This window comes from Drosophila subobscura, chromosome U (assembly GCF_008121235.1).
Source record: "Drosophila subobscura isolate 14011-0131.10 chromosome U, UCBerk_Dsub_1.0, whole genome shotgun sequence".
Taxonomy (NCBI): Eukaryota; Metazoa; Arthropoda; class Insecta; order Diptera; family Drosophilidae; genus Drosophila; species Drosophila subobscura.
The window spans coordinates 15,241,364-15,266,943 of NC_048534.1; the positions used below are offsets into that span (position 1 = coordinate 15,241,364).

Below are 25,580 nucleotides of genomic sequence, written 5' to 3' on the forward strand. Positions count from 1 at the left end.
CAACTTCTCAGACTGAGCCCGTGTGTGTGTGTGTATGCGTGCGTCTTTACACGCGCATAAAGCGGGAAATTCGCGCCACCGGCAATTCCTCATGTCGAAGACAGCCCATGCCGTCCAAACAAATGCCAAGAATTCCACCAAATAAATTAAGATCATGCAATGGTCAATGGTTTACATAGTATTATAAAAGTTTTATTTTATTTTCTGTATAGCATACATTTTCATCTGTGTTGTTATGTTCTGTGTATCGAGCTCATCTGCTCGTGTTTCTTCTTTATTTTATGTTTACTGCTTGTGGTTGTGGTTTGTTGTTGTTTTGTTCAAGAATTCTAGCTTAACTAATGGGTTTAATAGAAGCCGCCGGTCTGTTGTTGGTAAACTTCGATGGTGTCGCCTTCCTCCATCTCCAGCGAAGTGGGGGTATCATTCTCGTTTATAGGCTGGCCGTCAAAGCGGAATCGAACAACCTGCATGGACAGACCAGCCCTGTCACAGTAGGCGTTCATCAACTTGCGTAGCGGAGTGTGTTTTTTAATCTTAAATTGGACAACGGCGTTATCCTGTCCTAGCACTTTTAAATTAATATGCTCGGTCTCTCCCCCTTTCTTTTCGTCAGACATGTTTTTTTCGTTCGGTTTCTGAGCGCTTGACAAGAGTCAGAAAATGATGCCGGCGTGCTGTACAAGAAAAATTTGCAAATAACACACAAATTAGTTACTTAATATCACACACTTTGTGCGCGGGGCTTGATTGCAACCACGAAATGAGTTTTGCAATTACATTTATCTTGCGTTCTTACCGTTTAGCAGCTCTTTTTAGGGTTTAATGCAAAATTTTTCGCCGCGGCTTCCCTTCTACACACGCCAAAAAATGGTTGTATTCAGTGTGACCAGATGGACACGCTGGAAATGCCTAAAAATGACCAGAGACGCCACGCAGCGACAGGGTTGGTTTTTGTTATCGATTATTGCAAAATGTAAATATTTTAATTTGTTTCATGTGAAACCACTGCATTGATGATTCTGGATTAATTTTGTTTGATTCAATTTATCCAAGTTTTGTAAATGAATTCATTTCTAATTAATATTTACAATTTGAAAAAAACCATCTCAAAATGTAGCGATACATTTAAAACTCAACCGTGAAATTTGACACATTTGTTACTTTAAATTTGTATGAAACATCAATGCAATTTCTGAATGTCTCTAGATTCGGGTTGCTAGTTTATTACCGAAGTTTCCACTCACCGCGCTCAGCCCTGGTAATATAGTTCGAAAATGCAACCGCGCACCTAACGATATTTCTCGCGAGCTCAAACTACTCTTCTTATCGATAAACAAAACCGCAAACTTCCCAAAATTAAAATTATTTTTCAAAAAATTGCTCGAATTCAAATTAAATTTTTTTTTTTATAATTCACCAGGAATATTTTTTTTGCTAGCTTTTTTCCACGATAGAAACACTTTTTTTTGATCTGATTCAGTTGAATGAATTTTATTAACTGACGAAATGCTTGTTAACACATACCATTTGACTCTGGCTATTTGACAAGGCCTACTTATTCATAAATTTATTCAATTCGAAGTTACCTAGGTAGTTTAGATCTACCGAAATTTGTCAAAGGCTGCTATGTTGAAGGAAATACAAAATAAGAATCACATTTTTCCCCCAAATGCAAGCGAATCACTTATGATTGTCGGAGCCAACCCCTTATAACTTGTTTTGTTTTTTTTACCAGTTACCAACATCAAATCAAACCTTTTGTGCTGTTTTTGGCTGTCTTACATTTTCTATCCGCTGCTCTAGCTCCTCTTCAGTACGATTCAGAACCAGCAAAAACGTACATGAAACGATCGAAATTGTAAATTGATTACAAACATAGTTGATATGTAAATTGCATCATTCCATTCCACCATTAAATTAAAAGCATTTCCAAATGTGTACCAAACAATGGAAAACTCAACTCACAAACCTCAAGACACACTCTCGTCTCGTCGGATTCTTACCCGGAAAGAACTTACAGTCGGAAAATGGAAGTAACTTACGAACACCACAGAACTCAGCCCGAACGGGGCACGAGGTGAGAGGAGAGGCTATCGTTTCTAGTGTCGTCCTAGAACGGTAAACGCATTGATTAGTTGGTTTTGTGCATAAACTAAATTACCTGTAAGACTGTTTCTAAGCGGACCAAATAACGGAACTAATTCCCGCGTGTTCTTTGCGTTTATAATTATACTTATGCTTTTGTTTTCACATTGTTTCAGATTTTCAATATTGAAAACTGCAAAAAGATAAGAGAAAATAAAAGGCACGGGTTAGTGCAAAAGGTACAAGAGGTTTTTTGGTGTTTTTGTTTTGTTTTTGTAAGTAATAAGAGTGTGTGTCCCAGGAACCACCATGGGATTGATTTTATACCAAAATACCGCAGACCTCAATCCGAATTCCAGACTTCCAAACTTCCCTTTGAACCCCCTTACCAAAGGTGGGGAAACAAACACATGTAGGGCTAGCTTTATTTTTACTTACTTTTTTCTTTCATTATCAATTTGTTAAGAGTTACTTATAAATTAAAATGTTTTTAAGCTATGCACATTAGTGGATTGGATTTTTTGCATCGTTATTTTGGGTGTTTTCCTAATGTCGCGCTGCTCTCTGCACTGCAAAATTGTTGTTTAAAATGGAACCATGTATAATCATAATAATATTAATCCAACCAGAATGGATCTCTGCCGTGAATTTCGCAAGTAAAGTTGAATAAATAATTACAACCAATAGACGGTTGATTTTTTTTTACAATTATTAACCTTCGTTCCAACTCCGCATCACTGTGGCCTGAAAATAGTCAGCGTGAAAGTGTCTGGGTATGAATGGGATGAATCCTCGCTCGCTCGCTCTACTGACGCCACCAGCTCTGCTCGTTGGCATTTTGCTGGCCATTGTCGGGATTGGGTGCTGGGTTTGCATTCGAATTATTGCGTCCAATGATGGGCGGCGGCGGCACACTGAACATGTTGTGATGAGCAGGCGGAGGACGGTACTTCTCCTCGTGCTCATCCTCAATCTCGCGCTTGATGGCTGTGTTCTGATAGTCGAACGATGGATAGCCATCGTCGATGGGCTCCTCCTTGATCTTGATAATGTCCATTTCACGGAAATCGGGCTTGCGTTCCTTAACATCGCCGGCAGCACCGCTGCGCTCGCGCTCCTTACGGTCACGCTTGCGTTCGCGTCGCTCCCTGGAGGACTCGCGCTCGCGCGACTTGGAACGCTTCTTCCTCTTCTCACGCTCACGATCACGGTCACGATCGCGATCCCGCTCACGCTCCCTGTCCCGCCTGTCGCGGCGGTCGAACTCATCATAGCGTTCCCGGCTGCCGGCGCGACGTTTTCTGCGCTCGCGGGACCGGCTGCGGGAACGATTGCCAGCCACGGCGACGCGTCCACGATCACGCTCCCGATCTCTGCGGTCTCTGGACCGAGACCGACGCCTCTCTGCCCCAAAGGCAGGACGTCCGCCGGGACCGCCTCTGGGCTCCACGCCATTGTTGCTGCGACCGCCCGCTCCTTCACGATCCTCGCGCTCACGTTCCAGGCGGTAGCGCTCGCGTTCTCGCTCATTGTCCTCGCGGCCAGAGTGCTTGATGTTCACGTCATTGCCACCACGCCGAGTGCCGCCCAGTCCTCCGCCCAGGCGACGCGGCAGCCAGCCCTTCACTGTGCGGGCCCGTTCCACATCCACCAGGACCCGCTTGCTGTCAATCTTCTTACCATCGGCGTGCTTGTAGGCGGCATGCATGTCGCGCTCGTGCTCGTACTCGATGAAGGCATAGCCCTTGGGTTTACCTGAGTCCTGGTCGTGGATCAGGACTATTTTCTTGATGGGCCCATAGAACTCAAACTCACGCCGTAGCTTCGACTCGGATGTATCATAGTTTATGCGCGCGATGAACAGAGTGCGAAAGGGATCCTCTGTGGCGTTCTTTATCTCGGTGGGGTCCCACAGGGCGATTTCTCGCTCCAGCTTGTAGGCCACCTGCTCGGCCTTTTCGCGACGCCTTCGCTCCAGACGTTCCTGCCGCGTCTCCACCGTCTTGGGCAGCGGCGTGTCCTCCGGATCCTCGAAATCACTCATGAAGTGGGCCACTCCCAAGTAGCCTCTGGATTTTTTTTCATGTGGCAATTTATCCACCGGCGGCATAAACGGGATGGGATCCCGTGCGGCGAATAACGCCAACAAATTCGGCGGTAGATATTGGGTCATTTTAAGTAGTTTTTATTACCTTTTCCTGCGTCTCGCCGTTTTCAGACCTGTATGAGAAAAAAAAACATTTAGGTTATGTTACGCTTTGTTTACCATGAAAATCGTGCAGGGAACCAACTTTAAGCATCCATCCGCCTGGCCTGAGTAGAGCTGAGCGTACTTAAATTAAGTACAAACTTCTTAATCAAATATTCAATAATTATTTTACAATTTTCTTTACTTTTTTCGCCTGGCTTGTGTCTTAGGGATGATACATCGGACGTATCAGTATATCGATAAGTTTGTCTTCACTTTCGGAGCTCATACATGGCGACTGTGAAACTACTTTTTTAGATTTCAGAAAATATTCGACTGTATTTATAGTTGATTCATAAATATCTAAACGCGGACCCTGATTATACTTGCATTTTTTGTTTCATATTTTCGGTGCATAATATATCGACACTTTCGTGCAATAAGCTGGTGTAAATCTTAGTATCAAGACTAGTAATCAGTTCTGAAAACACTTTAGCTTGCAAAATACATTGATAGATCCCTGTATTATTGGATGAATCCGCTCCTGAGGGACAGAAATTCTGTTAATATTAATTAATATATAATATCAATATACATTTGTATTTTGTAAATGAGAAGGTATATTTTGGTTTATTTTTGAGGTCTTGCAGTATTTTTATCGATGAATCTGCGGTCACACTGCCCAGGAGACCAAATAACGGAACTTAGACCGATCTTGTGTAAACGTGATTTCGTTCTTTTTTCAATATTTAGTAGGAATTATTGATAAAATCCAAAAAGTGCTCGTTTTAAATACTTTTAAATACAATAAATTATCGTTCTTGTAAGTAAAAACTTTGTAATACTAAATATTCGAAGTGAATTAAGCAGCTAAACTAAGCAGGTAAAGTGCAATGCAAATGGCTGAGACTAACCAAGATGGCGCTGGCGCCCTGAAAATTTCGAGTGAAGGACCGGAGAAGCCAAAAACTGCTCGCCAACAAAACTCTTTTCTGGAAATGACTGACTTGCCGTCCATAGAAGAAGTCGCCACACCCTGCGAGAAGGATAAGGAAATGTTTGTGTATCCGCCGCCACCGCCTCCGCCAACACCAGTGCAGGCGAAGCTGCCGTCCAAAGCAGCACCTCCCCTGGCGATGCCGTTAGACCACGAAGAGGATGAAGCCAATTCGGAAAAATGGGAAGATCCCTGTGCTCCGCCGCCACCGCCTCCAATGCCCTCGCATGCCTTCCTGTCCAGCGGCTTGGGCTATATAAAGCTGACGGCCGTCAAGTTGAAGGATGCCCTGGAGGAGGCCATAACCAAGAGAGAGACCAGCAAGCGCCATCAGAAGATAACCACCGAAGTGAGTGTCAGCAAATGTGCATGCAAACAATTACGCACATCGATGCAAATGCAACATGAAACTGTTTATAGAGTGTCTATCACAGCGCGCACACACACACATCCCCTGAGCTTGTATTTTCTGTTCATTTTACTTATAACATTTGTTTATCCTTCATTTTTTATTGTGTAGCCATCTCACCAGATAGATAAAGTAAAATGGGAGGCAATTGAAATGTTGCCAAGATGCTCGTGGGACATGCTGGATACCAGAGGCGCCTCTTCGTGCATGGCTCCCTGCATGGATGTGATGGTGCACCCGAATAACAAGAAGCCGGCCATCTTTGCGCAGCTGGAGAGGATTATAAAGGTGCATCGCCTGCTGGAAAAGCAGAACAAGACCCAAAAGGCCATTTCCCGAGAGGCCATACCGCTGTATGCTGCCGTCAAGCCGCACCACGAGGATGAGGGACTGACATTGCAGGTGCTCTCGGCTAGAGCTTCCACCCCATATACTCAGCCCACGAGCATGCTGTCGTGTACGGCTGTCAGCTGCGACCTGGAGCATGACTCGCCCAAAAAAGACGACCCTCTGGAGCAGCGTCCTGCAGCGCAGCACAAACGTGCTCCTGCCTTAGCGGCCAGCAAGCCAGGACACGTGAATCCTCACAAAGCACCAGTTCGGCGTTCGCCAGTGCCGCATCGAACCCACTACACGCGTGCCAGCCTGCTGGACATACGCGGCGAAATGTTGAATGCCCTCATGCATCGTTCCAAGGAGAGCTTTGTCATGCCCCGTATTGCCACCTGCGACGACATTGAGTTGGAGGCTCGCCTGCGGCGAATGAACCTGTGGCGTACCACTGCAGATTCCACTCGCTTTAGGTCTCGCTCGAATCCCACGTCCAATCTCCACACCAATAACAACCACAACAACAATAATGAGTGCATGCCGGCATTCTATAAGAACAAGAACAAGCCGCAGCTGATCAGTGACGAGTCTATCATACAGAGCCAGCCCCCGCAACCGCAAACGGAATTCCAGGTGAGTGCAAGAGCCCTTCTAAAAGTAGATTAGCGACTATAATATAGAAAAATATGATAGGCAAGGCCATGGTGAAATTACTTCACCACAAGGCGCTCTTTGCGGGGACTATTACTCTGTCTATCCCTTTCTAGCGCTTGTCTTTTTGATCGTTGTGAATAAGTTAGTGGTCCTGCACAGCGGACAACGTCACCTTGTTAGTAATTTCACCATGGGCATAGCTATCTAGGAGATCGTTCCTTCCGTGAAACATTTTACGGGTCCAACTAAAAGATGGGTGTGGTAATCCGATTACTCTCTGCCTCTCAAACATCTGGGAAGAGTGATTGCTGCCCCCACTTCAAGGGTAAATAAACATTTACTCAAAATATATTATATGTGTATAAAACAAAGTTCTCAATCTCATACTTACATATACTCATTTCGCAGCTTATCTGATCAAATAATGATTACTATTGGCTGCTGACCTCCAGGGGTCGTTGTTATCATGTTCAATCGCTCTCTTTTTTCTTCGTTCTTCTAGAACTTTTTATTTTCAACCGTAACTTTTCTTTAGTATTTACTTTTATGAGATTTTGTTCCCTTGCTTGTTGCACCATACAATATATCGACTGCAGTGCACAAGGGTCAGTGGCCAATCATTTGTCTAGATAATGACACGTTCCATCAACTTCTCGTAGCCTTTGGGCCGCCTGCTCGGGCGTGAGATCCCGCTGAGCCATAGCCAGCAGCTCAAATCCAACCATAAATTTGCGAACCGTTGCGGACCGCAGAAGCGGTGGATAGTAGATGGCATGAAGCGTCCAGTGTGCGCTAGAGGCGTGGGCATGCTCGGGTCCCGTCGGTGCACCATGCCAGCCCATGGAGTAGGGGAACGAGCATTGGAAAAGATTGTCATATTTGGTGGTCAGCTCCTTGATGGTCACGGCCAGATTGTATCGCTGATCCAGGGTCAGATCATTGATGCGCTTGTTGTTGTTGCGCGAGATTAGCATCGTCTCGAAGGGCCAGGTGGCCCAGAAGGGAACGACCACCAGCCAGTCGGGATTCTCGATGACAATGCGCTCTCTCCGCTGCAGCTCCCGCTCCACATAGTCGCCCAACAGAGGTCTGTCGTTTGTGGCATAATAGGCGCGCAGTCGCTCCTGCTTCAGCTGCGGTTCTGTGGGCAGAAACGAGCACGACCAGATCTGGCAATGCGGATGAGGATTCGAGCAGCCCATGGCAGCTCCCTTGTTCTCGAATATCTGCACCCAGGCATACTTGGAGCTCAGCTCGTTGAATTGATTGATCCATCTGATGGGAGGGAAATTATGAAATTAGCATTTGGGATTGTCTTATCTCCAGGCCATATAACTTACTCGTTGATAACAACGACAATTTCCGCGGCAGTCATCGTAGGCAAGGTGAGGTTTGACTTGGGATGGAAGCACATAACGCGACAGTTCCCACGCGCTGGCGCCACCTGGAACAGGGGATCATCGCTGTTGGGTGGTGCCGGTACCTGCTCCACCAAGGCCGGAAAGTCGTTCTCAAAGACGTAGGTGCTCTCGTAAGCGGGCGTTTGCTAGAACAGGGAACACAAAAACATGTCAGATAGGCAATTATTTAGTAGGATTTAAAGGTTTTTTACAATTCCGTTGGGTCGCGTAACGCCAGGACAAAGGGGATTGGTGGGATCAAAGTCGGGAAGTTCGTTCTTCTGTGCCTTCTCCTGCTGTCCCGACCAGGGTCGTTGCGTGCGATGAGGGCAGACAAGTACCCATGTTCCGGTGAGGGGATTTAGCCGCCTATGCTGGTGTTCTGCAAAAAAAGAAACAAAAAACGAGACTTGAGAGAAGATTCCGTGTCCCTTTCTCACGTGGTGCCTACCAGTGGCAACAAACTGCATCGTGTCGAACCTCTCGCACTCGTATCGGCCTCAAATCAGATTATGAAAACTGTTTACAGTTACTTTTGCGCTATTCCGTTCTGTTCTGGTCCGCTCTGTTCAGCATTTGGGGTGGTCCACGAGACCGCGCAATGTGAAGTAACTGACCGAGTTACGATTACGCTGGCTGCGGCGGTTTGTTCATGCTTCTGGAGCAAGCACAGTTGAGTTTTTTTGATTCGCGAAGCGCACTTTTCCCTTTTTGCATTATTAATGCTCTCTCCTCTTTGCTCTCTCCCACTCTCAGTTGGTGGAACTGTTTTTATTAGCTTTATCTCTCCCACACATCGCCACACACAGCTGGCTATGCATACGAATAGTTGTACTTTTGTGGATGTGTGCGTGAGCACATTTGCGAGAAATTAGGGATGAGCTTCAGGCGATTACCGTTTCTTTAGGCATATCAAATTTGCAATCGAATTTTAAATTTGAATTTAAAACTATTTTGTATTAAAATTTGTAATTGTTTTACCTGCAAGGATCCGGCAATTGTCAATCAAAGACGTATTGGCAGCGGCCGCTTCAACCATTCCACAAAGTGGCCCTACAGCAGTGCGGACTACCATCCGTACAATAAAACCAAACCCCATCTGGATGAAGCAAACTTGAAACATCAGAACGGCGGCAACATGACGGTTTTGCAGTTTTTCGACAACGGCGAAATATCCAGCTCCAAGATGAGCCAGCCAAATGGTCGACCCAATACACCGGTTATGGGTATGTCCAACAATCGCTCGGATAACGAGACAATGATGTCCAATGAGTCCAGCGAGGATCTCAGCCGTGCCAACGAGAATTATGTGAAGCGTGTGATGTCCGGTTTTCTGGTTGTGTCCAAGCCCAAGTCCCGTGAAACGGAGGAGCGTCACCACCGTCGCTACAGGAACCAAAACGAGGAACCAGAATGGTTCAGCTGTGGCCCAACCTCCAGGCTGGACACTATTGAGTTGTGTGGCTTCGATGAGGAGGAGGAAAAGATGCTCAAGGAGGGGCATCACCATGCCGAAATGGACAGGGATGCACAAAAGCAAAAAGTAAGAGGGCCTAGAATGACCAAACTGCTCTTGATCTTTATATTTTCTCTCTCTATTTCCTTTTTTTTTTTTTAGATGGATCAGCACAAGTACAAGTGGTCGCATTCGGATGCGGGCATTTCACGTAACAAATTCATGCCCAAACATGATACCAACAACAATCACAGTGTGGAGAACATGAACAAGATGATGGGCGCTGATCAGCATTCGCATCAGCATCAGCATTCACAGATGCCAAAGGAGGAGAAGCGTTCTGGCGGCGGCCGTTCCTTCCAGTTTGATAAATTCAATCAGAGTTACGAGAACAACAATTACATAAACAACCAACAGCAGCAGCAGCCACAACAAGGAATTCCAATGCAGAAGCAACAGCAGCAGACGCCGCAGTCAGCAGACAGCACCAATTCCAAGTTTATGCCCTTCTTTGAACGTGAAAGAAATGGCTCATCGTCATCGCTAAATGAATTCTTCAAGCAGGCCATGACCCATCAGCCGAATACACACAAAGAGCAGCCCAAGTCCCTGCCAGGCCACATGCCATCGGTGGATCAATTGGAGGCCAAGTGGCGTCGCAATTCACTCACAACCAACAACACTTCTGCTGCTGCTGCATCTGGGGAAACCATGCAACAGAATAATAATCCAACTGACATATTCCAAAAGCTAATTGGCTCGCTCAGTGCATCGAAAGCAGCAGCACAGCCGCAGCCGACTGATGCCATTTCCACATTCATTTTACAGCAGCAGGCATACCAGCAGCAGCAACAGAAGCAGCACATGCTCATCCAGCAGCAACAGCAGCAGACCGCCTTTCTGGCTGGACTTCAGCTGAAGGCAATCCTCGGACGCGCCGATACCCAGTTGCTCTTGCTACGTCTAACCAAAGGTAGGGAGTAATATTTGGACGTAGAATCAATGCATAAAATATCAACCCTTTTAGGTGAAATTTCCAAGCATGGCTTGCTGGTGCAGTTGGCCAATCCGCGTCTCTGCAACACTGATCGGGAGGCCATTACGGCTGTGCTGCAGTTCACCAATACACAGCAGCAGCAACAGCAGCATCAGCAGCAGCTGGACATGCTCTCGAGCACGGTGATTGCCAGCCAGTTGCAAAATCTTCATCACCTGACCATTGTGCAGCAGAGTCTGGCCGCGAGACAGCAGCAACAGCAGCAACAGAAGCAACAGCAGCAGTTTCCACAGCAGCCGCAGCAGCTGTCGCAGGAGGATCTGCAGGCTCATGCCAATCTTATAATGAGAAATGCTGTGATGAAGCGCAAAATGGAGGAACAAACATCCATGCTGATCAATGGAAGTGCTGCCGTTGGAGCCAAGAATTCGGCACAGCAACAGCAATCTCGCGGGCAGCAGCAGCAGCAGCGTCAGAATCGTTCGGATAGCTCGGCCAATGCTTTGCTCAATGCACTCATATCTGGTAATGGTAATGGCAACGGGTCGCAGGCCCCAACTGGCATTGCCATCTTGGGAGGAGGACAGCTTCCTCGACGTGCCGCTGATGAGCTAACGCAGCAGCAGCAGCCTCACTTTGCGACACAGTACAATAACAATCCATATTATCAGCAGCAGCAGCCACAACCAAATCGCCAACAGAACAACCAGAAAGCACAGATGCAGGCCCAACCGCCCATGGCCATGCCATTGCCAAATGGCGTAGGTAAGTGATAAAATAAATAAGAGTTCGAAGTGGCAACATAATGCTGTGTTGCCTCTCTTTATTTGCCCCCCCCTTGGTGCCGTGTCTGAGTCAGGGCAATCGTTTTATTCCCTTCGAAAGCCGAGCAAATATTCATTAAGTGCACTTTCACGTAGTATTTATTGTTTGTAAACTGGTTTTCTCGCGATGCGCCTGCAAACATTACAAACCACACAAAGTGTTCGCAAAATGCATGGGGAACTCGCAACTCGGATCGTTTGTATCTGTTGATTCAGAGTGTGTATCCGCCTCCTAAAGTTTAGTATCGTTTTAAACAATTTATAACAATCTTTTGTACACTGGAGTCGCATCATGTGTGAAAGTTTTGCACGAAAAATGCATACAGGAAAGGACAAAGAAAGCGGCTCAAGCTGCTTCAATGATTCCAGCTTATTTTCTGAATTAACTTGACATTTGGAACTGGATTTAGGACTAGAATTTATCATAGGAATATTTGAAATCTTTGATAATATTTAAAAAGAGCTGCCGATAGCTTCCCTATTTGTGCACAGATCTTAATTTGCTGTGCAAACCACTAAGCCCCTGGGCAAAACATCTTATTCCCATGAGTCATAAGTCGTGTTTGTGCATAAGCATTTACTTTACCAATTGATCTACCAATAGAGGGAGAGGGTAAAGTAAATCGTTGAACGTTACGTACATGGGACATTCCCCAAGCTAGAGCTAGAGGTAGAAATGAAAAGGCAACTCTCAGATGATTGCTTTCAATTGTTTAAGGCATGCGCCTGTCTGCCATAAGGCAGAGTCTCATATATAACGAAAAAAACAAACATTAACGACAAGTGCCTCTGGCTTTATCAGCGAACCAAGTGGAATTGGAATGACTATGGGGGATTGGCTTGGAGAATTGCCGCCACGCACGATTACTGACTGGAACTGTGAAAGCATGTCAAGAGCAACAATTTATGTGTGTTTCGATTCTTAGTTGTTTATTGCATATTAAAAGATTAAACACTGCGACGAATGTGTGGCTTAGGATTAGGTTTAGGCTTGGGGATTGTGAACCTTTCCGGCAAATAGGATATTCCCGGTGGACTCCTCCTCGATGAAGAACACAAAGGGACGATTCACATTGAACTCCTCGATGGTTGTGCTGCCACCGAACTTGTTCTCAATCTCCACAACGGTGGCTGCAAAGGCCTCAGTACCCTTTTCGTTTACATTGATGCCGGCCTTTTGTAGGATATTTGAGACCTTCACCTTGCCAGCCACATCGGCGCCTCGCGTCAGTCCTGGCAGTGAGGCGCTGTCTTCGAAGATCTCACGTACGCCCAGACTCTTGAGAGTCTCTTTGAAGTTTTCCTGGTAGTCAAAGTGGAACTTGGGCAGCGTCACCTTCACTTTAACCTCCTCCATGGCCCACTGGGCGCCCTTCAGCTCGTCGTTTTCCAGCGTGTGGACCAGCTCGTGGATGCCATCGAGTGCATAGGGCAGCAGCACGAACATGGAGTTCTTTCCCTTGTAGGGCAGTCGAAGGATTTGTGCCTTTAGCTTCTCAGAGTTGTGGTAGTAGAAGAAGTCAGTCTGCTCCATGTACTCCACGCGCGACTGCTCCTTCTGGCTGCGGAAGAAGGCGCCCTGGTAGGTGTTGGCAAACTGCCGCCGCCACAGTCCATTGAAATAGATGAGATTGGTGAGCAGCATCACGCTGCTCCGCACATTGTCCGGGACAACCAGCTGCTTGAGTCGACCCTCTGTTACGTTGCTGGCCCAACCATTGATGGCGTCGGCTGCCGCCTGGGCGTTGCTAAAGTCCAAGGCCTCGACCTCGCTGTCATAGAAGTGCTTCAGCGTGGCCGTGAACTTCTGCTGTGTTTCGATGAAGCTGTCGGTGAAGAGCTTGGTGCGCACGCTGAGTGTGTCGTGGAGCTGATTTTCCTTCTTGAATGAGTTGAGCGTCTTGCGGTAGAACTCGCGCACATTGTTCTGCGACCTGATGTCTGTCTGGGTGTTTGCCAGCTCCCGCTGCGTCTGGGTATCGGCGCCGGCTGCCTCCGAGAGCAGGGCCAGGACCAGCTTGATGGAGAACGGCGATATGATCACATTCTTTGCTGCCGTCTCGTTCTGGAGCACTGTCTTCAGCAGCTGCCACGAGAACTGGTCGTGGGAGTCGCTTCTGAATGGCACAAAGGTGTCAATGTCATCATAGCCGCTGGGCATTGCTGGCAGCGCCACCGGCCTGATCGGCACTTTGTCCGTCCGCGTCTCAAACACGCCCTGAGGCGTCGTTATCGTCGGTATAGAGTTGCCATTCGCCGATGCTGATGCTCCAAATACCAGCAAAAGACTCGCCAGCAATCTGCTCAAATCCACATTTTTGCTTATCATTATTATTGTTAATGTTCTCCAATCGATGCGATCGATACGATTTCTTGTGTCTATTATTCTCCTTTTCTCGGCCACCGAACCAACTGTTAAATAGATGCGCGCTGCTGCTGCGGGAGAGAGACTTCCACCGACACACACAGAACACAGAAGATGAGCGAAAGAGTGAGAGACTGATTGGAATGACGGACGACGATAACCGTTGTGCGCCGCGATTCCAATTGGATTGACTCAAGAGTCTGAGCGGGCAAGCTTAAAACCAGCTTCAGAGCTTGCTTCTGTCGCCGCTGTCGGCGTCGCGGTGGCTGCGCGCGTGTGTGTTTTTGTTGGGAGTCCCAAACGGCAGCAGCGCACGTCACAGTCTCCTGAACATGGGCAGTTCTTTTTTTCCCATTTCTCTTTATTTCTGCTCTTTTGCCCACAAGAATTCGATGTCAGCCATTTGCATATTGTTTTCCCAAACGCATGAGCTGTGTGAATGATATCCGTGGAGAATACCCAAAACTAGGCGGAATAATTACAAAATGCTAGTAAATTAATTGTTTTTTTTTTAGCTATTTGAATTTTAAGTAATATCTCGCCAGTTTAATTGAGCACATCTGGCAATGCTGTGAACAGTGCTGTGAAACACGTGTTGGGTAACAGCTGTTTTGTGCTCATGTAACCGGCTGAAAGCATTGCATTTAATATTAAAAATCGACTCTCGTGAAATGCAAATTCGTCGTCCTCGTGGTGTAACAATTCCTCAGTTAATGGTGGTAACAGCTCTTGGGGTACTAGGCGGCATATACATTTGGCAGCCACTGATATTGAAATTCAAAGACGAAAAGAAAACTGACTCTGAACCGAAGTCTCCAACGGCAGCAACAAAGTTCGAACGACTCTGGACTAAATTGTGTTGATTTTTAAGTAATTATGCTATTTTTTCTTGCAGATGAGTTTCATTAACGGACTCAAGAGGTTCGCCACCACGACCGTGGGTCTGATGGCCATAGGCATCGGGTCCACAGTCCTTATTTTTGCCGGCCATCGGTTTATTGTGAAACCCTACCAATCCAAGCAACGACGCCTCGAAGCAGAAGCCTGTGCGGACTATCTGTTTCAGCAGGAGGTACAGCAGCAGAGAGCGAGCACTGTGACCCAGTAATTTTACCACATCCATCAATATATAACCAAAAATCCTTTTACGTAAACCTGAGGGAACAGTGAGTGAAGTTTAAGTTTCATAAATTGATCATTGAGGAACGGGGACCTCGTCTTGTTTCAGTTGAGTAAATGCATTAGGGTATTTTATGGAGTTTTAATGGAAGCAAACAACATGAATTGAATAAATAATGAAAACAAAGAGCTAGCCAGCCAGCCAATAGATATGTTTAAACATTGAAATAAATTACACATAAAATATTGCTAGCGTTTCATTTTGCTGCATCACTCAGTGGGTACATTTAGCTTCAACGAATCCCTCGAAACAGACTCAGGGAACTGCACTTTTCCTTGGCTTCTTGGGCCTGCCTCTTCAGCACGGCCTCCCTCTTGTGGGTGGGAAAGAAGCTCCACAGCGAGAGGGTTTCATCAAGACCACCCGTGGCTATGTTTGTGCCATCCGGGCTCCACATCAGGAACAGAGTTCCGCGATCTTGGTGGGCCAACAGATCAACCACTCGATTCAGTGACGCAAGAACCAGAATTTCGCACACCAGACATTCCATTGGATCTGCAGATAACGATGTCATCAAGTTGCTTCAATTATGAGCGGATATATTACGTACCACCCCTGATGATGTTGACCAGCAACTCGCCTGTGATCTTGCTGTATGTGACTGTCTTGATATTGATCCTGTCGTCCTTGCGCTTGTACGAGGCCACAAACTGCCGATGCGGAATGTTAAAGATGAAAATGGAAGCGGGACATCTTTCCACTGCAATAAGTATTTTAAGGATACTAAGGGTTTTCCCATTCTTAGGCTATGATCTTACCCACAGCCAAGTCCACGCCCGTCCAGGGATGCCAGTCGAAGATGACGGCCTTCGATCTGCAGCCCAATTTCACTAGTCGTTTCTTTAGGCTCGCATCCCATATGAAGATGGTGCCTTTTGTGTCGCTCGATGCAAAGTATCGCATATTGGGTGAGAACTTGATCATGGATATCCGATGTCTGTGCTCTTCCAGCTGTTGCGACTTCATTTTGGGGCGGGTGAGCACCACAATGATGCCACAGTTGGTGCCACACAGCAACTCGTTGCCGTCGTGTGACCACTCAATGCAGCGAATGCAGCCCATTGACTTGAGGAAGTATTTGCGATAAGAGACAATGAACTCCATCGCAGGTGTGACTGCCCACAGGTCCAGCACTGGATAAGTGCGATCCATGCAGCCAATGGCCAGGTATTTGCCATCGGGTGAGTATTTAAGCGCGGTAGGTGACTCCACACTGAATATCAAGGTACTTTCCTCCAGATTGCGCCATATCATGACGTCCTCGCCGGACGAAATGGCCACCAGATCATTTGAGGCCCAGTCCATCATGTTATAGTCGATAGGGCTGCAGATGCCAGCCATATCGTGAGTGGCATTCTGAAAGGCTGTCGGTCTGCTGCGTGGCAAACAGGGCCAGTCGGCATCAATGCTAACCATGCCGCTCATCTGGGAGCGGGATCTCTGCAGATTGCTAAACTGCAGCAGTCGCCTCTCTTGAATGTGAAAGGCGCTGTTGATGGTCGAAATGAAGTTGCTCTGACGCCAATAGCTAGAGGTTAGGGTTATGCCCTACGTGTGCAACGGAATCAGTTTACAGTCCCTCAAAGGAAATCCAAAGTATTATCCTCACCGTTTCCAGAATATCCTTCTCTTCCCTGCGTCCCACGTACTTCAGATTAAAGTCAATATTCTCCCGCTCAAATCGCTTCGGTATGAAGCGTTCGCCGCAATACGAGACATTTTGCTGCCCATTCTTGATGCCTAAAGATTTCTCGCTCTGCTTAAAGTAAACCAAATAAGTGAACCAGTTGACGTCCACCTTCGGTTATTACTGCACCTTATAGGCCTCCTGCTGCCAGGTCTTGCGTCGCACTTTTGTGAATGGTGTTACGGACTTTTTGTCCATTTTTGCACATTTATTAGGACTATCACACACACTCATCTCGACGAACATTTAAATATTACTGCCTAGCATACTGCATTAGGCTCGCGCCATTTTGGTATGTTGCTGCCCACAAAGAGAGCAACTACAGTTAAACTACAGTGCGGTGCACTCTCACCCAAAGTGAAACGGTTCTTGTCTGTGCAGTGCCGCGAAAGAATAACTGTTGTCGGTTTTGCTAAACACTCGTTTTATTATTTATGGCTGTGATGTAAACGAACGCCGCCCTTCTATGGACGCCCGCAAAGGCGTTTTCCACAGCTCGTTGCAGGACGGGCAATTGGAGCGTTTCTGCAAAAACTTGCGTATGCAGTCTCGATGATACTGGATGTCGCACGATTCACACCGAATATCCCATAGCACCAGGTTAGAGCACAGTTTGCAGCTGTCGATGTTTTCCGCGTGATTGGTGCGTAAATAGAAACTCAGTTCGACAAGCGTTCGTGGCCCCAGGTATATGTTGTCCTCCGCCTCCAGAAAGTATCCCATTTGGCACCACTTTTGGATCAGCTCCTGCATACGGACCTTCTTGAGCGGCTTCTCAATGCCCAAATCCCGGTAGGCACCGTTCCAGGCCATGCAGCAGTTTTCTTCGCCAGCTATTTTGTCCAGCAGCTTTGCAAAGTATTGGCATTCTTCTGCCACCAGACCGGTGTTGGCTATGGTGTCCGGAGTGGCATCTGTCTTGGCGTACACCAAGTACTCCTCGTTCTTCAGGGCATGTTTTACGAAGACCAGCGTCTGATCAAAACCTCGAATGGAGGCGTCGATTTCGCTGACAAAGGCTTTCAGTGCCTCCATGTTGGACGGCTTGTCTACTTTATGGACTTCGCAGAGCGGTGTTAATATTTGATCTATCAACTCATGGCTGAGGGCGCTGTAGTTTTTCGAAGCACGTAAAAATGCGCGCTTTACCAATTCCATATTCAGTTTGTTTACAAATCAGTGACCTCGAAATTATCGATCAAATATACCAAAATATACCCTTTCATTCTAAGAATATACTGTAAATATACCGTAATCTGAAATAATTTTCCTCGACTTGATCTTCTGTTTAATATTACCAGCTGGTTAGAATTCTCAGCTTTAAAACTGTAATTTTACTCTAATCATCATGTAATTCTCGACAAGATTAGCTGATTTTCATGACTTATCTCTATTGGATTGATTGCAAAATAGGGTTAAAACTAAAAAGGTAAACCAAAAAAACGGCATTAAAAGATTCACCTTCACAATATACCAAGAGTAAACTATGAACTTAACCCACTAAAACCCCTGACTAAGACTATTGAAAGTAAGTAAGTTTGTAAATTTATTTTGTAGACCCTATCCTTCTTTTTTCATCAAAATATTCTACCTTAAATGCGGTAAAGTTGTTCAAGTTTTCTAATATTCGTACATATACATATATATGCATATACACATCACTGATCAGCTATGGGCTAAAAGTTTACTTTCCATGGCCAGAAATATTCGACGATTTTGATATTCCGATTATTATTACCAGCTAGATAGGACTCCAAGCCCTGAAACTATAGTTTTATTCGATTGATGACTTAATTTTCAGACAGTTTAATTTTATTACTCTAAAATAGAGTTTAAACAACACATTTTTTGGTTTTTGTGTAGTTTTGTTTTTATTGATTTTCGACTTAAAAATTAACAGCACAACAATTAATATATTCAGAGAGCTTCGCTTTAATTTAAATACAGTATATATAATAATAAGAATTTTTTCCGTAGATATATTATGAAAAAAATACGTCAATTGGAATAGATCAGCAACTCGATCAGCATTTAAGTTTGAAAATAAAACTGACTACACAAACATCAGCTGTCGAAAATATATAATACATACACTAGTTATTGTTCGCGAAATCGAAAAAGCATTTCCTATAATTTTATTTTGTGTAAAAAGACTCGCATTTCAAAAATCAAACACGACTGCTTGTGTTTTTTGTTGTTTTTTATAACTTTTTCCCATAAAATCCTAAAAGTCGGACTCTCGTCGACACCGGACTTTGAACGTGCTCCAGAATCTCCATCTAGATATATATTTATTCGAAGTTGAGTATTATTAAGGGTTTGCACATTTTATTAATAAATGTTGCAGCGATTTTCAAGTAAATAAAAAGAGAAGAAATATGTCCATGAGTATTTGCATAAGAAATCACTATCCAAGTGCTTACTTTTTATTCGTATACAGATATATTATGGCAAAACTAAGTAATATATATATTAAAAATAATAGAAACTCAGAGACGGTCTGGTATAGAGATTCAGCTGCAAGGTCCCTCTTTACACAGAAAAACCTCTTGATAAATTAACAAATGTTGAGTGAGGTGTGTTTTATTCATGTTTAGAACTAGGTTTCCGAATCACATTTCTCGTAAAAAGAGCATAAACTGAAGAGTAATTAACTAATTTGTACATGTTTCTATCATTACCATTTCAAATGAGACCCGATTACAATAAATAACAAACGAAAAGATAAAATGTTTTAATAATAAAACTTATATATAAACTTTTCAATGATCATCGCCTGTAGCCTGTTGAAAATAATAATCCAAAAAAGAAAAAATAGACGTAAAAGCATAATTATTTTTGTGTGTAAATGAAATCCTATAAATAAGCGGACATCAAAGCAGTGAATGGATTATGTGGAGTATATAATACGATAATTTCATACGATAATTAAATGAAAGACAGAAACGAAAAAACAAATGTAAATTGCTGAAAATTTGTACTTACATGTTTATTCGCGTGTTAGAATCTAAGAAATTAGATTACGAGAAACAAAATACAGAAATTAAAAGTGTAAGAATAATACCAACGAACATTTGATCACTTTGCTGTGTGCTATAAGAAAGCCACTATTAAACAGGTAAAGATATATCATGTACAGACAGACAGACAGCCCAGCTAATATACGGTTTTAACGCAGGAAAAATGGTCAACAAAAATAGACAAAGAACAGGCGTAGAATAATATTAAGTAAATTATATTTTTACGAGCTCTCCAATTTATTTTGGAAAATGTTTACATGAAATTATTTGTGACCAGACTGAGTTCGTTTGCAATGCGATTGGATTCATTCAATTGGATAGACTTTCAATTTAAGTATTTTATAAGTTTCGTGTTAGTTTTCAGTAGAGAGAGAGAGAGAGAGATGATTGTTTGATAGATGGTAAGTAGATTGTTAGAGCAAACCAAAGAGAAATATATATTGATAAACGAGAAGAGTCCACATGAGTTGGTTAGATGATGGTTTTGGTTTTATGTTTTGGTTCGAAGGAAAGACAGAAAGAAAGAAAGAAAGATGCCGCAGAAATGAGAAATAAGTAAATTAATATTCATCGCTGTTTAGAAGAGTTGTTACATTTTGTTTGTATATTTTTGGTTAGCATGCATTAAACAGTAGTTAACAGTCAAAAAATCAATATATACAACGTACAATTTAAGACTAGATCAAATTATCGACAATACATAATAGATAGTAGTGGAAGCAGGCACAAAGCAGAGTCCCAGCTTCCCTTCTTCTCTCCTTTTCCTTTTGCTTTTGCACCACAAAATCAACAAATTATATTTTCAACATAAAAAGTGTTCAACATAATAACTTAAATCACATTTTGTATGATCTGCTGTCAGATTCTTTTTGGTTTGAGGCTTCTTTTTTATCTGATTTGGATTTTGTTTTGGCAATTGGCAACTGCTGGGTTAGTGGTTCGCTTGCCTATGGCTGGCTATTGTTAGTTTAGTCTTTGGTTGTGGGGGTGCACTCATTCAATATTGCGGTAGCTAGCCAGTAGATTGTGAGTATCGCCCGTGTAATGGATACTTACGCGACTTAACGAGTTGCGCCGCCCCAACGGGGCACCAGCAGCAGCTCCTGCCAGGCCATCCTGGCTGAGACCATTCCCAGTATCGTTGTCTATGCAGATATCCGAGTCAGAGTCGACGCGCCTAAACTCGCTACCATCCTGCAGAATATGGAATGCATTACAGTATTATCTGATAAATGAATTGTAGTCGCGACTCACTTGTGTTAGCTGCTGCGTTGTGGTGAGCAGCCTGGCAATCGGATTACAGCAAACGGGCAGCGTCTCCAGCAGCGTTGGCCGCGAATGCGTCAGCAGGGGTTTCATGTACCTAAATTAATAATTATTATATTCATTTAAATTTTAGATTAAGTCTCTTGCTAAATCACTCACTTGGTGTCGAAGCTACCCCAGATCCTGGCCAGTATGGCCTTCTCATGACTATTGCGCCGGCGTGCGCCACCTGAGCTGCCCAGACTTCCATTCGGCCCGTCCACGGGCGTGTCCACACTGGGCTCTGTGCCGCCGCCAGATAAGCGAATCTTGCCACGACCTCCGGCGCCACCGCCACCACCGCTCTCCACGTCCTGCAAATAACCATCAGACTGACGAAAGAATTCAATCAAATGAAATTAGCGCTACGTCGAGCAGGATAATATAAAACAACAAAATATTAAGCCAACAAAATACACACAGGGACCTGCCAACAATTACGGGTTTGAATAATAAATGGCAGCTACAATGGCAAATTAAGTATAAAAAAAAACTGAAGAGTGTACACTGAATGTGAAGCATATTCCAAACGTACCGTCTGCGGATGTGAATTGTCCATGGAATTGTATACCTTTTGATTCAACGGATGGTTAAATGTTGTGATAATTGCGCAGAAATGTACAAACAACAAAAATTATGAGTTAAAAATCTATTCTTTCGGAAGCTTAACTTGTTAGAAATGGGGGAAATAAATCAATGTTTGGCATTGGAACGATTCAATTTCAATTCATTTTTGCATTTTGAAAAGTTGTCTCTAAAGACTTTTGAGTTAAATAATTCTTATTTGTAATTTTCCTGCTTTTAGGTAATATCCAAAGCTTAAAGTTTGCAAAATCCCTACAAATAATATCTATGAATACTCACACTGTGCACTTGATAATTATTTAATTGTTCAGTCTCATCATCAACGCCAACACTGCAATACAGAGAGAGAAAAATGAATGCTTAAAATTCATTTATTGTAAGTTTGTTGCAGCACTCACGGTATTTTCAACCAATTGAGCAGAAAATTGGCTGCTCCGCCCTGTATAATGACCGTAAAGATGACAATCAACGATGTGGCTGTCAGCATGGTCTGTCGTGCATCCGAAACTGTATTCCGTATGGCCAAAGCAAAGGACATGGCGCCACGTAGTCCTATACATAGATAAGAAGTCATTCATTTTGCTGTAGATCTTGCAAAGTTTTCCCTTTAACCTACCCGCAAAGAACAGCAAATGCTGGAAATTTGATGAGATTTTTGGCTTCCGCTTAATGTTGAGCAGCCAGGACAGGGGATAAACATTCACGGCTCTGCCTATGGCGGCACAGATCTGCATAAATCAAAAGAATTTTCCATTACAAAGAAATGTCGCGAGGAAAATTCAATAGACTCACGAAAGCGGTGATGATGAAGCCAGCATCAAAGTGATGTTTGGGGAACGTGAACATCGAGACGCCAATGTAGGAGAAGATGAAGTTCTCTGCGAGGAAGTTGAGCAACTCAAAGATCTGTTTGGTGCGCTGCCGTGAGTCCTCGGACAGATTGTTGTACGTGTAGTGCGCCTGACAAATGCCGCAGAATAGAACAGCCACCACGCCCGTCAGCTCAGTGGCCTCGGCCAGCAGGAAGGTGCTGTAGCTCATCAGCACAAAGAGCGCAGACTCCAGCAGTGGGAAGTCACGTACGCGCGTAAACTTGGTCAAGTGTGGCAGGAGTTAAGGAATTAATCAGCTAAAAAATTAAACCTACAGCTATAAAATTATATAAATTATTGTTTAAAAAGGATATCAAAGCCGTAAAGCAACCCATGGCGGCACCAATCAGCAGCGAAAGGAAGAATATTGAAAAGAAATCGCTCATTGCCCGCAGAAAGGCTGTCGTCTCAAACTCTCCCGAATTTGAGTAATGTTCGCCATAGTTTTGAATGGCACTGCAAAAGGGAATAAACTATAAATATATACAATTGTTTATAAGTTAATTGTTGATTGTTTTACCCGCTGAGGACAATGGCTACCGCATCGTTCAACACAGATTCGCCCAGAACCAGCGCATAGAGATTAACATCGACCCGCAGATCATTGAATATGGCTAGAATGGTGAGCGGATCTGTGGGCGATATGAGGGCTCCAAAATAAAGCGTGTCCAGGAATGTGAAACTGCTACTCAAGTACTTTGGCATCAGTTTCACACAGCCGTACATGAAGCCGCCAATCAGAAAGGCCGACAATGTGGTACCCACAATGGCAAATGTCAATATGGCACCCAAATTACGAAAGAAATATTTCTGCAAGAATAAATATAGAGTAATTCGTACACATTAAAGGAGTGATTGAAAGAGTGTTAAACCTTCTTCAAGCTGTAGCCAGCATAGAATATAATGGGCGGTAGAATAATGTTAAAGAACACCTCCGGATCGAAGGTTGCCTTCAAATCGATTTCATTCTCATCCACATCGTACACCTGGCCACGAAACACATACGCATATGTCTTAATTCCCTCTGGCAGCTTGCTGCTGTTCGTCTGATTAACCGGATACTAAAAATGCATAGAAAAACTTTTAGCAGCATAGCGAAATGAAATGTAAGACTTACCTTAAACCAGAGCGTATCGGGTGGTAGTTTATCACTGTACGCTGGTATGCCCTGTGGCTCGACCTGTATGTGAACCAGAGGCGTGGAGTTGCCCGCGTACCGTATAATGGCACCCACAATTAAGCCTAAAAGAAGATAAAATAAAGGTTTTTCAGTACATATTTCGTTGCTGACTGCTGTACATTAATATATGTATGTCTGTATGCTGCCTGACCTATCACAAAAGCGAGAATGACTAATTAGAAGACTGACTGATAAGAACACCTACAGCTGCCAGCAGCGAAACCTTATCAGCGCAGAACCCCACGCTCAACAAGTGTTTAGGCGCGGCAAAAACTGCTTATCATTATATTGGTGACTGTTTTAAGCAATTTGCACACGGAATCTGTGATTTACAATTGAAATTTAGAAAATGTAGATAGGCACCGAATAAGGTTTCGCTCCCGGGGTCTGTCGGGGCAACAACTCGCACTTAATAATCAAATTTTATGAATATATTATATGCACACGTACTGGATCTGTCTGGGTTTTGTTTGGTTATTGTTGCTCCAACCCGTTTTATTGAATTGTTTCATTAGCTTCAATTAGTTTAAACTTTAAAGATATTTTCGCTCACAATACAAAAAGATGTTTAGGTCTTCCTCTTGCTTGTGGTTGCAAATCGTTTGCGAAAATGAAATGTATTCTGCGGAAAATCCCAATCCAATGATAATGCATGACTAAACACGACAAGGTCACGTGCGCGTATATAAATAAATAAATAAATAAGAAATTCTGTTTTCATTGCTATGTTTTCCGTTCCTATCCATGCAGCCATCAAACGTATTGTCTGTGTTGTCTGTTCATACATTCATATGTACATATACGTACATACATACGTAAGTTGGGTTTATCGGGTGTTTTTACTTTGGATTCCCGTTAATTAATACCGCCTGCCTGCCTTATGCACGTAATGGCACGACTACGGTGCACACAAAAGCGTAATTACGAACGACAAACGACAAAGAGGTGACACTGCATATGGGTGTGAGTGGGGGAAACAGACAAATAGACAAACAGGTGACACACATCCCAAAAGAGTTCTGAAAGGAGCCCTTTACCCTTCCCTACCCCACTGACTCACCGTAGATGACGGCTAGGCCGGTCTCGTGCAGCCAGGAGACGCGATGGTGTTTAAACAGCCAAATGGTGAGGACTGTCAGCGCCAGGAGGAACACGAAGACCAGCAGATCGAGGCTTTGGATGCGATGGTTCAGCGTTGCCTTGGCGTCCAGAGTAATATCCGTGTCCGTGGCACTGCAGCCGGTGGTCAAGGCGCATATTGTTGCCACCACGGCAGCCAGCAGGAACATATTCCTCCAACGTTCCTGTGGTCGCCAGGATGATGTGTGCATGGGATAATGAGAATGACGGACCGCAATTTCACTCTCAGCGGATAGCGATGCCATTTCTATTTCTGTAACAACATTGCACTTGAACATATTGTGACGCAGCTGCTTGCACAGCGCCGAGAAAACCGAAATCGATTTTCACGTTACGACGTTGGCCCTGCGGCTGTAATTGATTTCGCGCACAACAAAACACAAACACACCAAGCGTGCGAGGGGGAAAGGGGCTTGGAGCAGGTGCTGGCTACAGGCCACGCTTAGGCCAGGCCGCAGTCGAATGGCTGTCGTATCTGTTGTATTTTTTAGCAATTTATTCTCAAATTCTCAACTAAAACACTTCTTCTTTTAAATTTTTTGCATTTCATTTCAGTGTAGGGTTGTCAGAACTATATAAAAATAGGAATGTATCGATATTTTTTCAAAATAAAAATATTTTTATATCGTGATATTTTGTTTGCCAAAATATTAATATGTTGATATTTTTTGTGATGTTTTGATATTAGGTGTTTTATGTACTTAATACAAACGACATGAGCACCGCAAAAAAATTAGCCGGATGTCAACGAAAGTGTTCAGAAGTCACAAATTCGTTCAATTTTGACCCAAAAGCATCCAGAAAACACGGCTCAAAAGGAACTGTCATTATACCTAGCTTACCGCTTATCAATTGGAAGAGCGGTCCCTTGTCATTTTGGTTTTCCCAATAAGAAACACTTCC

At 44.2% G+C, this 25,580-nt stretch overlaps 9 protein-coding genes across 18 annotated transcripts; 2 read left to right on the forward strand and 7 right to left on the reverse strand.

The window, feature by feature from the left end:
- Positions 1–176: 176 nt before the first annotated feature.
- On the reverse strand, positions 177–957 carry LOC117902612 (small ubiquitin-related modifier 2). Its single transcript, XM_034814124.1, has 2 exons — positions 800–957; positions 177–677 (listed from the first exon to the last, which is right to left on the reverse strand). Exon 2 carries the CDS (start codon positions 618–620, stop codon positions 348–350), a length of 273 nt encoding a protein of 90 aa, XP_034670015.1. The 5' UTR covers positions 621–677; positions 800–957; the 3' UTR covers positions 177–347.
- Positions 958–2,035: 1,078 nt separating this feature from the next.
- On the reverse strand, positions 2,036–4,537 carry LOC117902601 (U1 small nuclear ribonucleoprotein 70 kDa). Its single transcript, XM_034814113.1, has 2 exons — positions 4,380–4,537; positions 2,036–4,308 (listed from the first exon to the last, which is right to left on the reverse strand). Exon 2 carries the CDS (start codon positions 4,259–4,261, stop codon positions 2,894–2,896), a length of 1,368 nt encoding a protein of 455 aa, XP_034670004.1. The 5' UTR covers positions 4,262–4,308; positions 4,380–4,537; the 3' UTR covers positions 2,036–2,893.
- Positions 4,538–4,942: 405 nt separating this feature from the next.
- On the forward strand, positions 4,943–14,739 carry LOC117902592 (protein cup). 2 transcript variants are annotated; one of them, XM_034814091.1, is made up of 7 exons: positions 4,943–5,099; positions 5,160–5,622; positions 5,794–6,645; positions 9,055–9,609; positions 9,685–10,495; positions 10,550–11,284; positions 14,604–14,739. In XM_034814091.1, the coding sequence occupies exons 2-7, from the start codon at positions 5,170–5,172 to the stop codon at positions 14,615–14,617; spliced, it is 3,420 nt and encodes a 1,139-aa protein (XP_034669982.1). In that variant the 5' UTR covers positions 4,943–5,099; positions 5,160–5,169; the 3' UTR covers positions 14,618–14,739. The 2 variants fall into 2 exon arrangements, with proteins under 2 accessions (XP_034669982.1, XP_034669983.1); XM_034814092.1 differs by having other exon boundaries at positions 5,084–5,099; positions 5,157–5,622.
- LOC117902608 (probable galactose-1-phosphate uridylyltransferase) lies at positions 7,204–8,690 on the reverse strand. The gene is made up of 4 exons (XM_034814120.1): positions 8,518–8,690; positions 8,279–8,448; positions 8,007–8,212; positions 7,204–7,941 (listed from the first exon to the last, which is right to left on the reverse strand). Exons 1-4 carry the CDS (start codon positions 8,534–8,536, stop codon positions 7,284–7,286), a joined length of 1,053 nt encoding a protein of 350 aa, XP_034670011.1. The 5' UTR covers positions 8,537–8,690; the 3' UTR covers positions 7,204–7,283.
- Positions 12,234–13,897, reverse strand: LOC117902602 (serine protease inhibitor 27A). Its single transcript, XM_034814114.1, has one exon. The coding sequence runs from the start codon at positions 13,670–13,672 to the stop codon at positions 12,329–12,331; it is 1,344 nt and encodes a 447-aa protein (XP_034670005.1). The 5' UTR covers positions 13,673–13,897; the 3' UTR covers positions 12,234–12,328.
- LOC117902613 lies at positions 14,291–15,014 on the forward strand. The gene is made up of 2 exons (XM_034814125.1): positions 14,291–14,540; positions 14,604–15,014. Exon 2 carries the CDS (start codon positions 14,604–14,606, stop codon positions 14,814–14,816), a length of 213 nt encoding a protein of 70 aa, XP_034670016.1. The 5' UTR covers positions 14,291–14,540; the 3' UTR covers positions 14,817–15,014.
- Positions 15,015–15,092: 78 nt separating this feature from the next.
- On the reverse strand, positions 15,093–16,909 carry LOC117902600 (protein cortex). 3 transcript variants are annotated; one of them, XM_034814110.1, is made up of 5 exons: positions 16,705–16,909; positions 16,498–16,647; positions 15,647–16,436; positions 15,439–15,588; positions 15,093–15,383 (listed from the first exon to the last, which is right to left on the reverse strand). In XM_034814110.1, exons 1-5 carry the CDS (start codon positions 16,819–16,821, stop codon positions 15,121–15,123), a joined length of 1,470 nt encoding a protein of 489 aa, XP_034670001.1. In that variant the 5' UTR covers positions 16,822–16,909; the 3' UTR covers positions 15,093–15,120. The 3 variants fall into 3 exon arrangements, with proteins under 3 accessions (XP_034670001.1, XP_034670002.1, XP_034670003.1); XM_034814111.1 differs by having other exon boundaries at positions 16,498–16,644; positions 16,705–16,881; XM_034814112.1 differs by having other exon boundaries at positions 15,197–15,383; positions 15,651–16,436; positions 16,705–16,851.
- A 14-nt stretch (positions 16,910–16,923) lies between these two features.
- Positions 16,924–17,754, reverse strand: LOC117902611 (non-structural maintenance of chromosomes element 1 homolog). Its single transcript, XM_034814123.1, has one exon. The coding sequence runs from the start codon at positions 17,731–17,733 to the stop codon at positions 17,008–17,010; it is 726 nt and encodes a 241-aa protein (XP_034670014.1). The 5' UTR covers positions 17,734–17,754; the 3' UTR covers positions 16,924–17,007.
- Positions 17,755–18,772: 1,018 nt separating this feature from the next.
- Positions 18,773–25,220, reverse strand: LOC117902595 (sodium/hydrogen exchanger 9). 7 transcript variants are annotated; one of them, XM_034814102.1, is made up of 15 exons: positions 24,598–25,219; positions 23,475–23,599; positions 23,230–23,418; positions 22,878–23,167; positions 22,672–22,813; positions 22,278–22,586; positions 22,102–22,213; positions 21,884–22,037; positions 21,765–21,816; positions 21,436–21,471; positions 21,021–21,232; positions 20,850–20,958; positions 20,652–20,789; positions 19,561–19,582; positions 19,129–19,358 (listed from the first exon to the last, which is right to left on the reverse strand). In XM_034814102.1, the coding sequence occupies exons 1-14, from the start codon at positions 24,953–24,955 to the stop codon at positions 19,565–19,567; spliced, it is 2,244 nt and encodes a 747-aa protein (XP_034669993.1). In that variant the 5' UTR covers positions 24,956–25,219; the 3' UTR covers positions 19,129–19,358; positions 19,561–19,564. The 7 variants fall into 7 exon arrangements, with proteins under 7 accessions (XP_034669989.1, XP_034669987.1, XP_034669991.1 ...); XM_034814098.1 differs by lacking the exons at positions 19,129–19,358; positions 19,561–19,582 and adding an exon at positions 18,773–18,854 and having other exon boundaries at positions 21,021–21,214; positions 24,598–25,220; XM_034814096.1 differs by lacking the exons at positions 19,129–19,358; positions 19,561–19,582 and adding an exon at positions 18,773–18,854 and having other exon boundaries at positions 24,598–25,220.
- Positions 25,221–25,580: the final 360 nt, after the last annotated feature.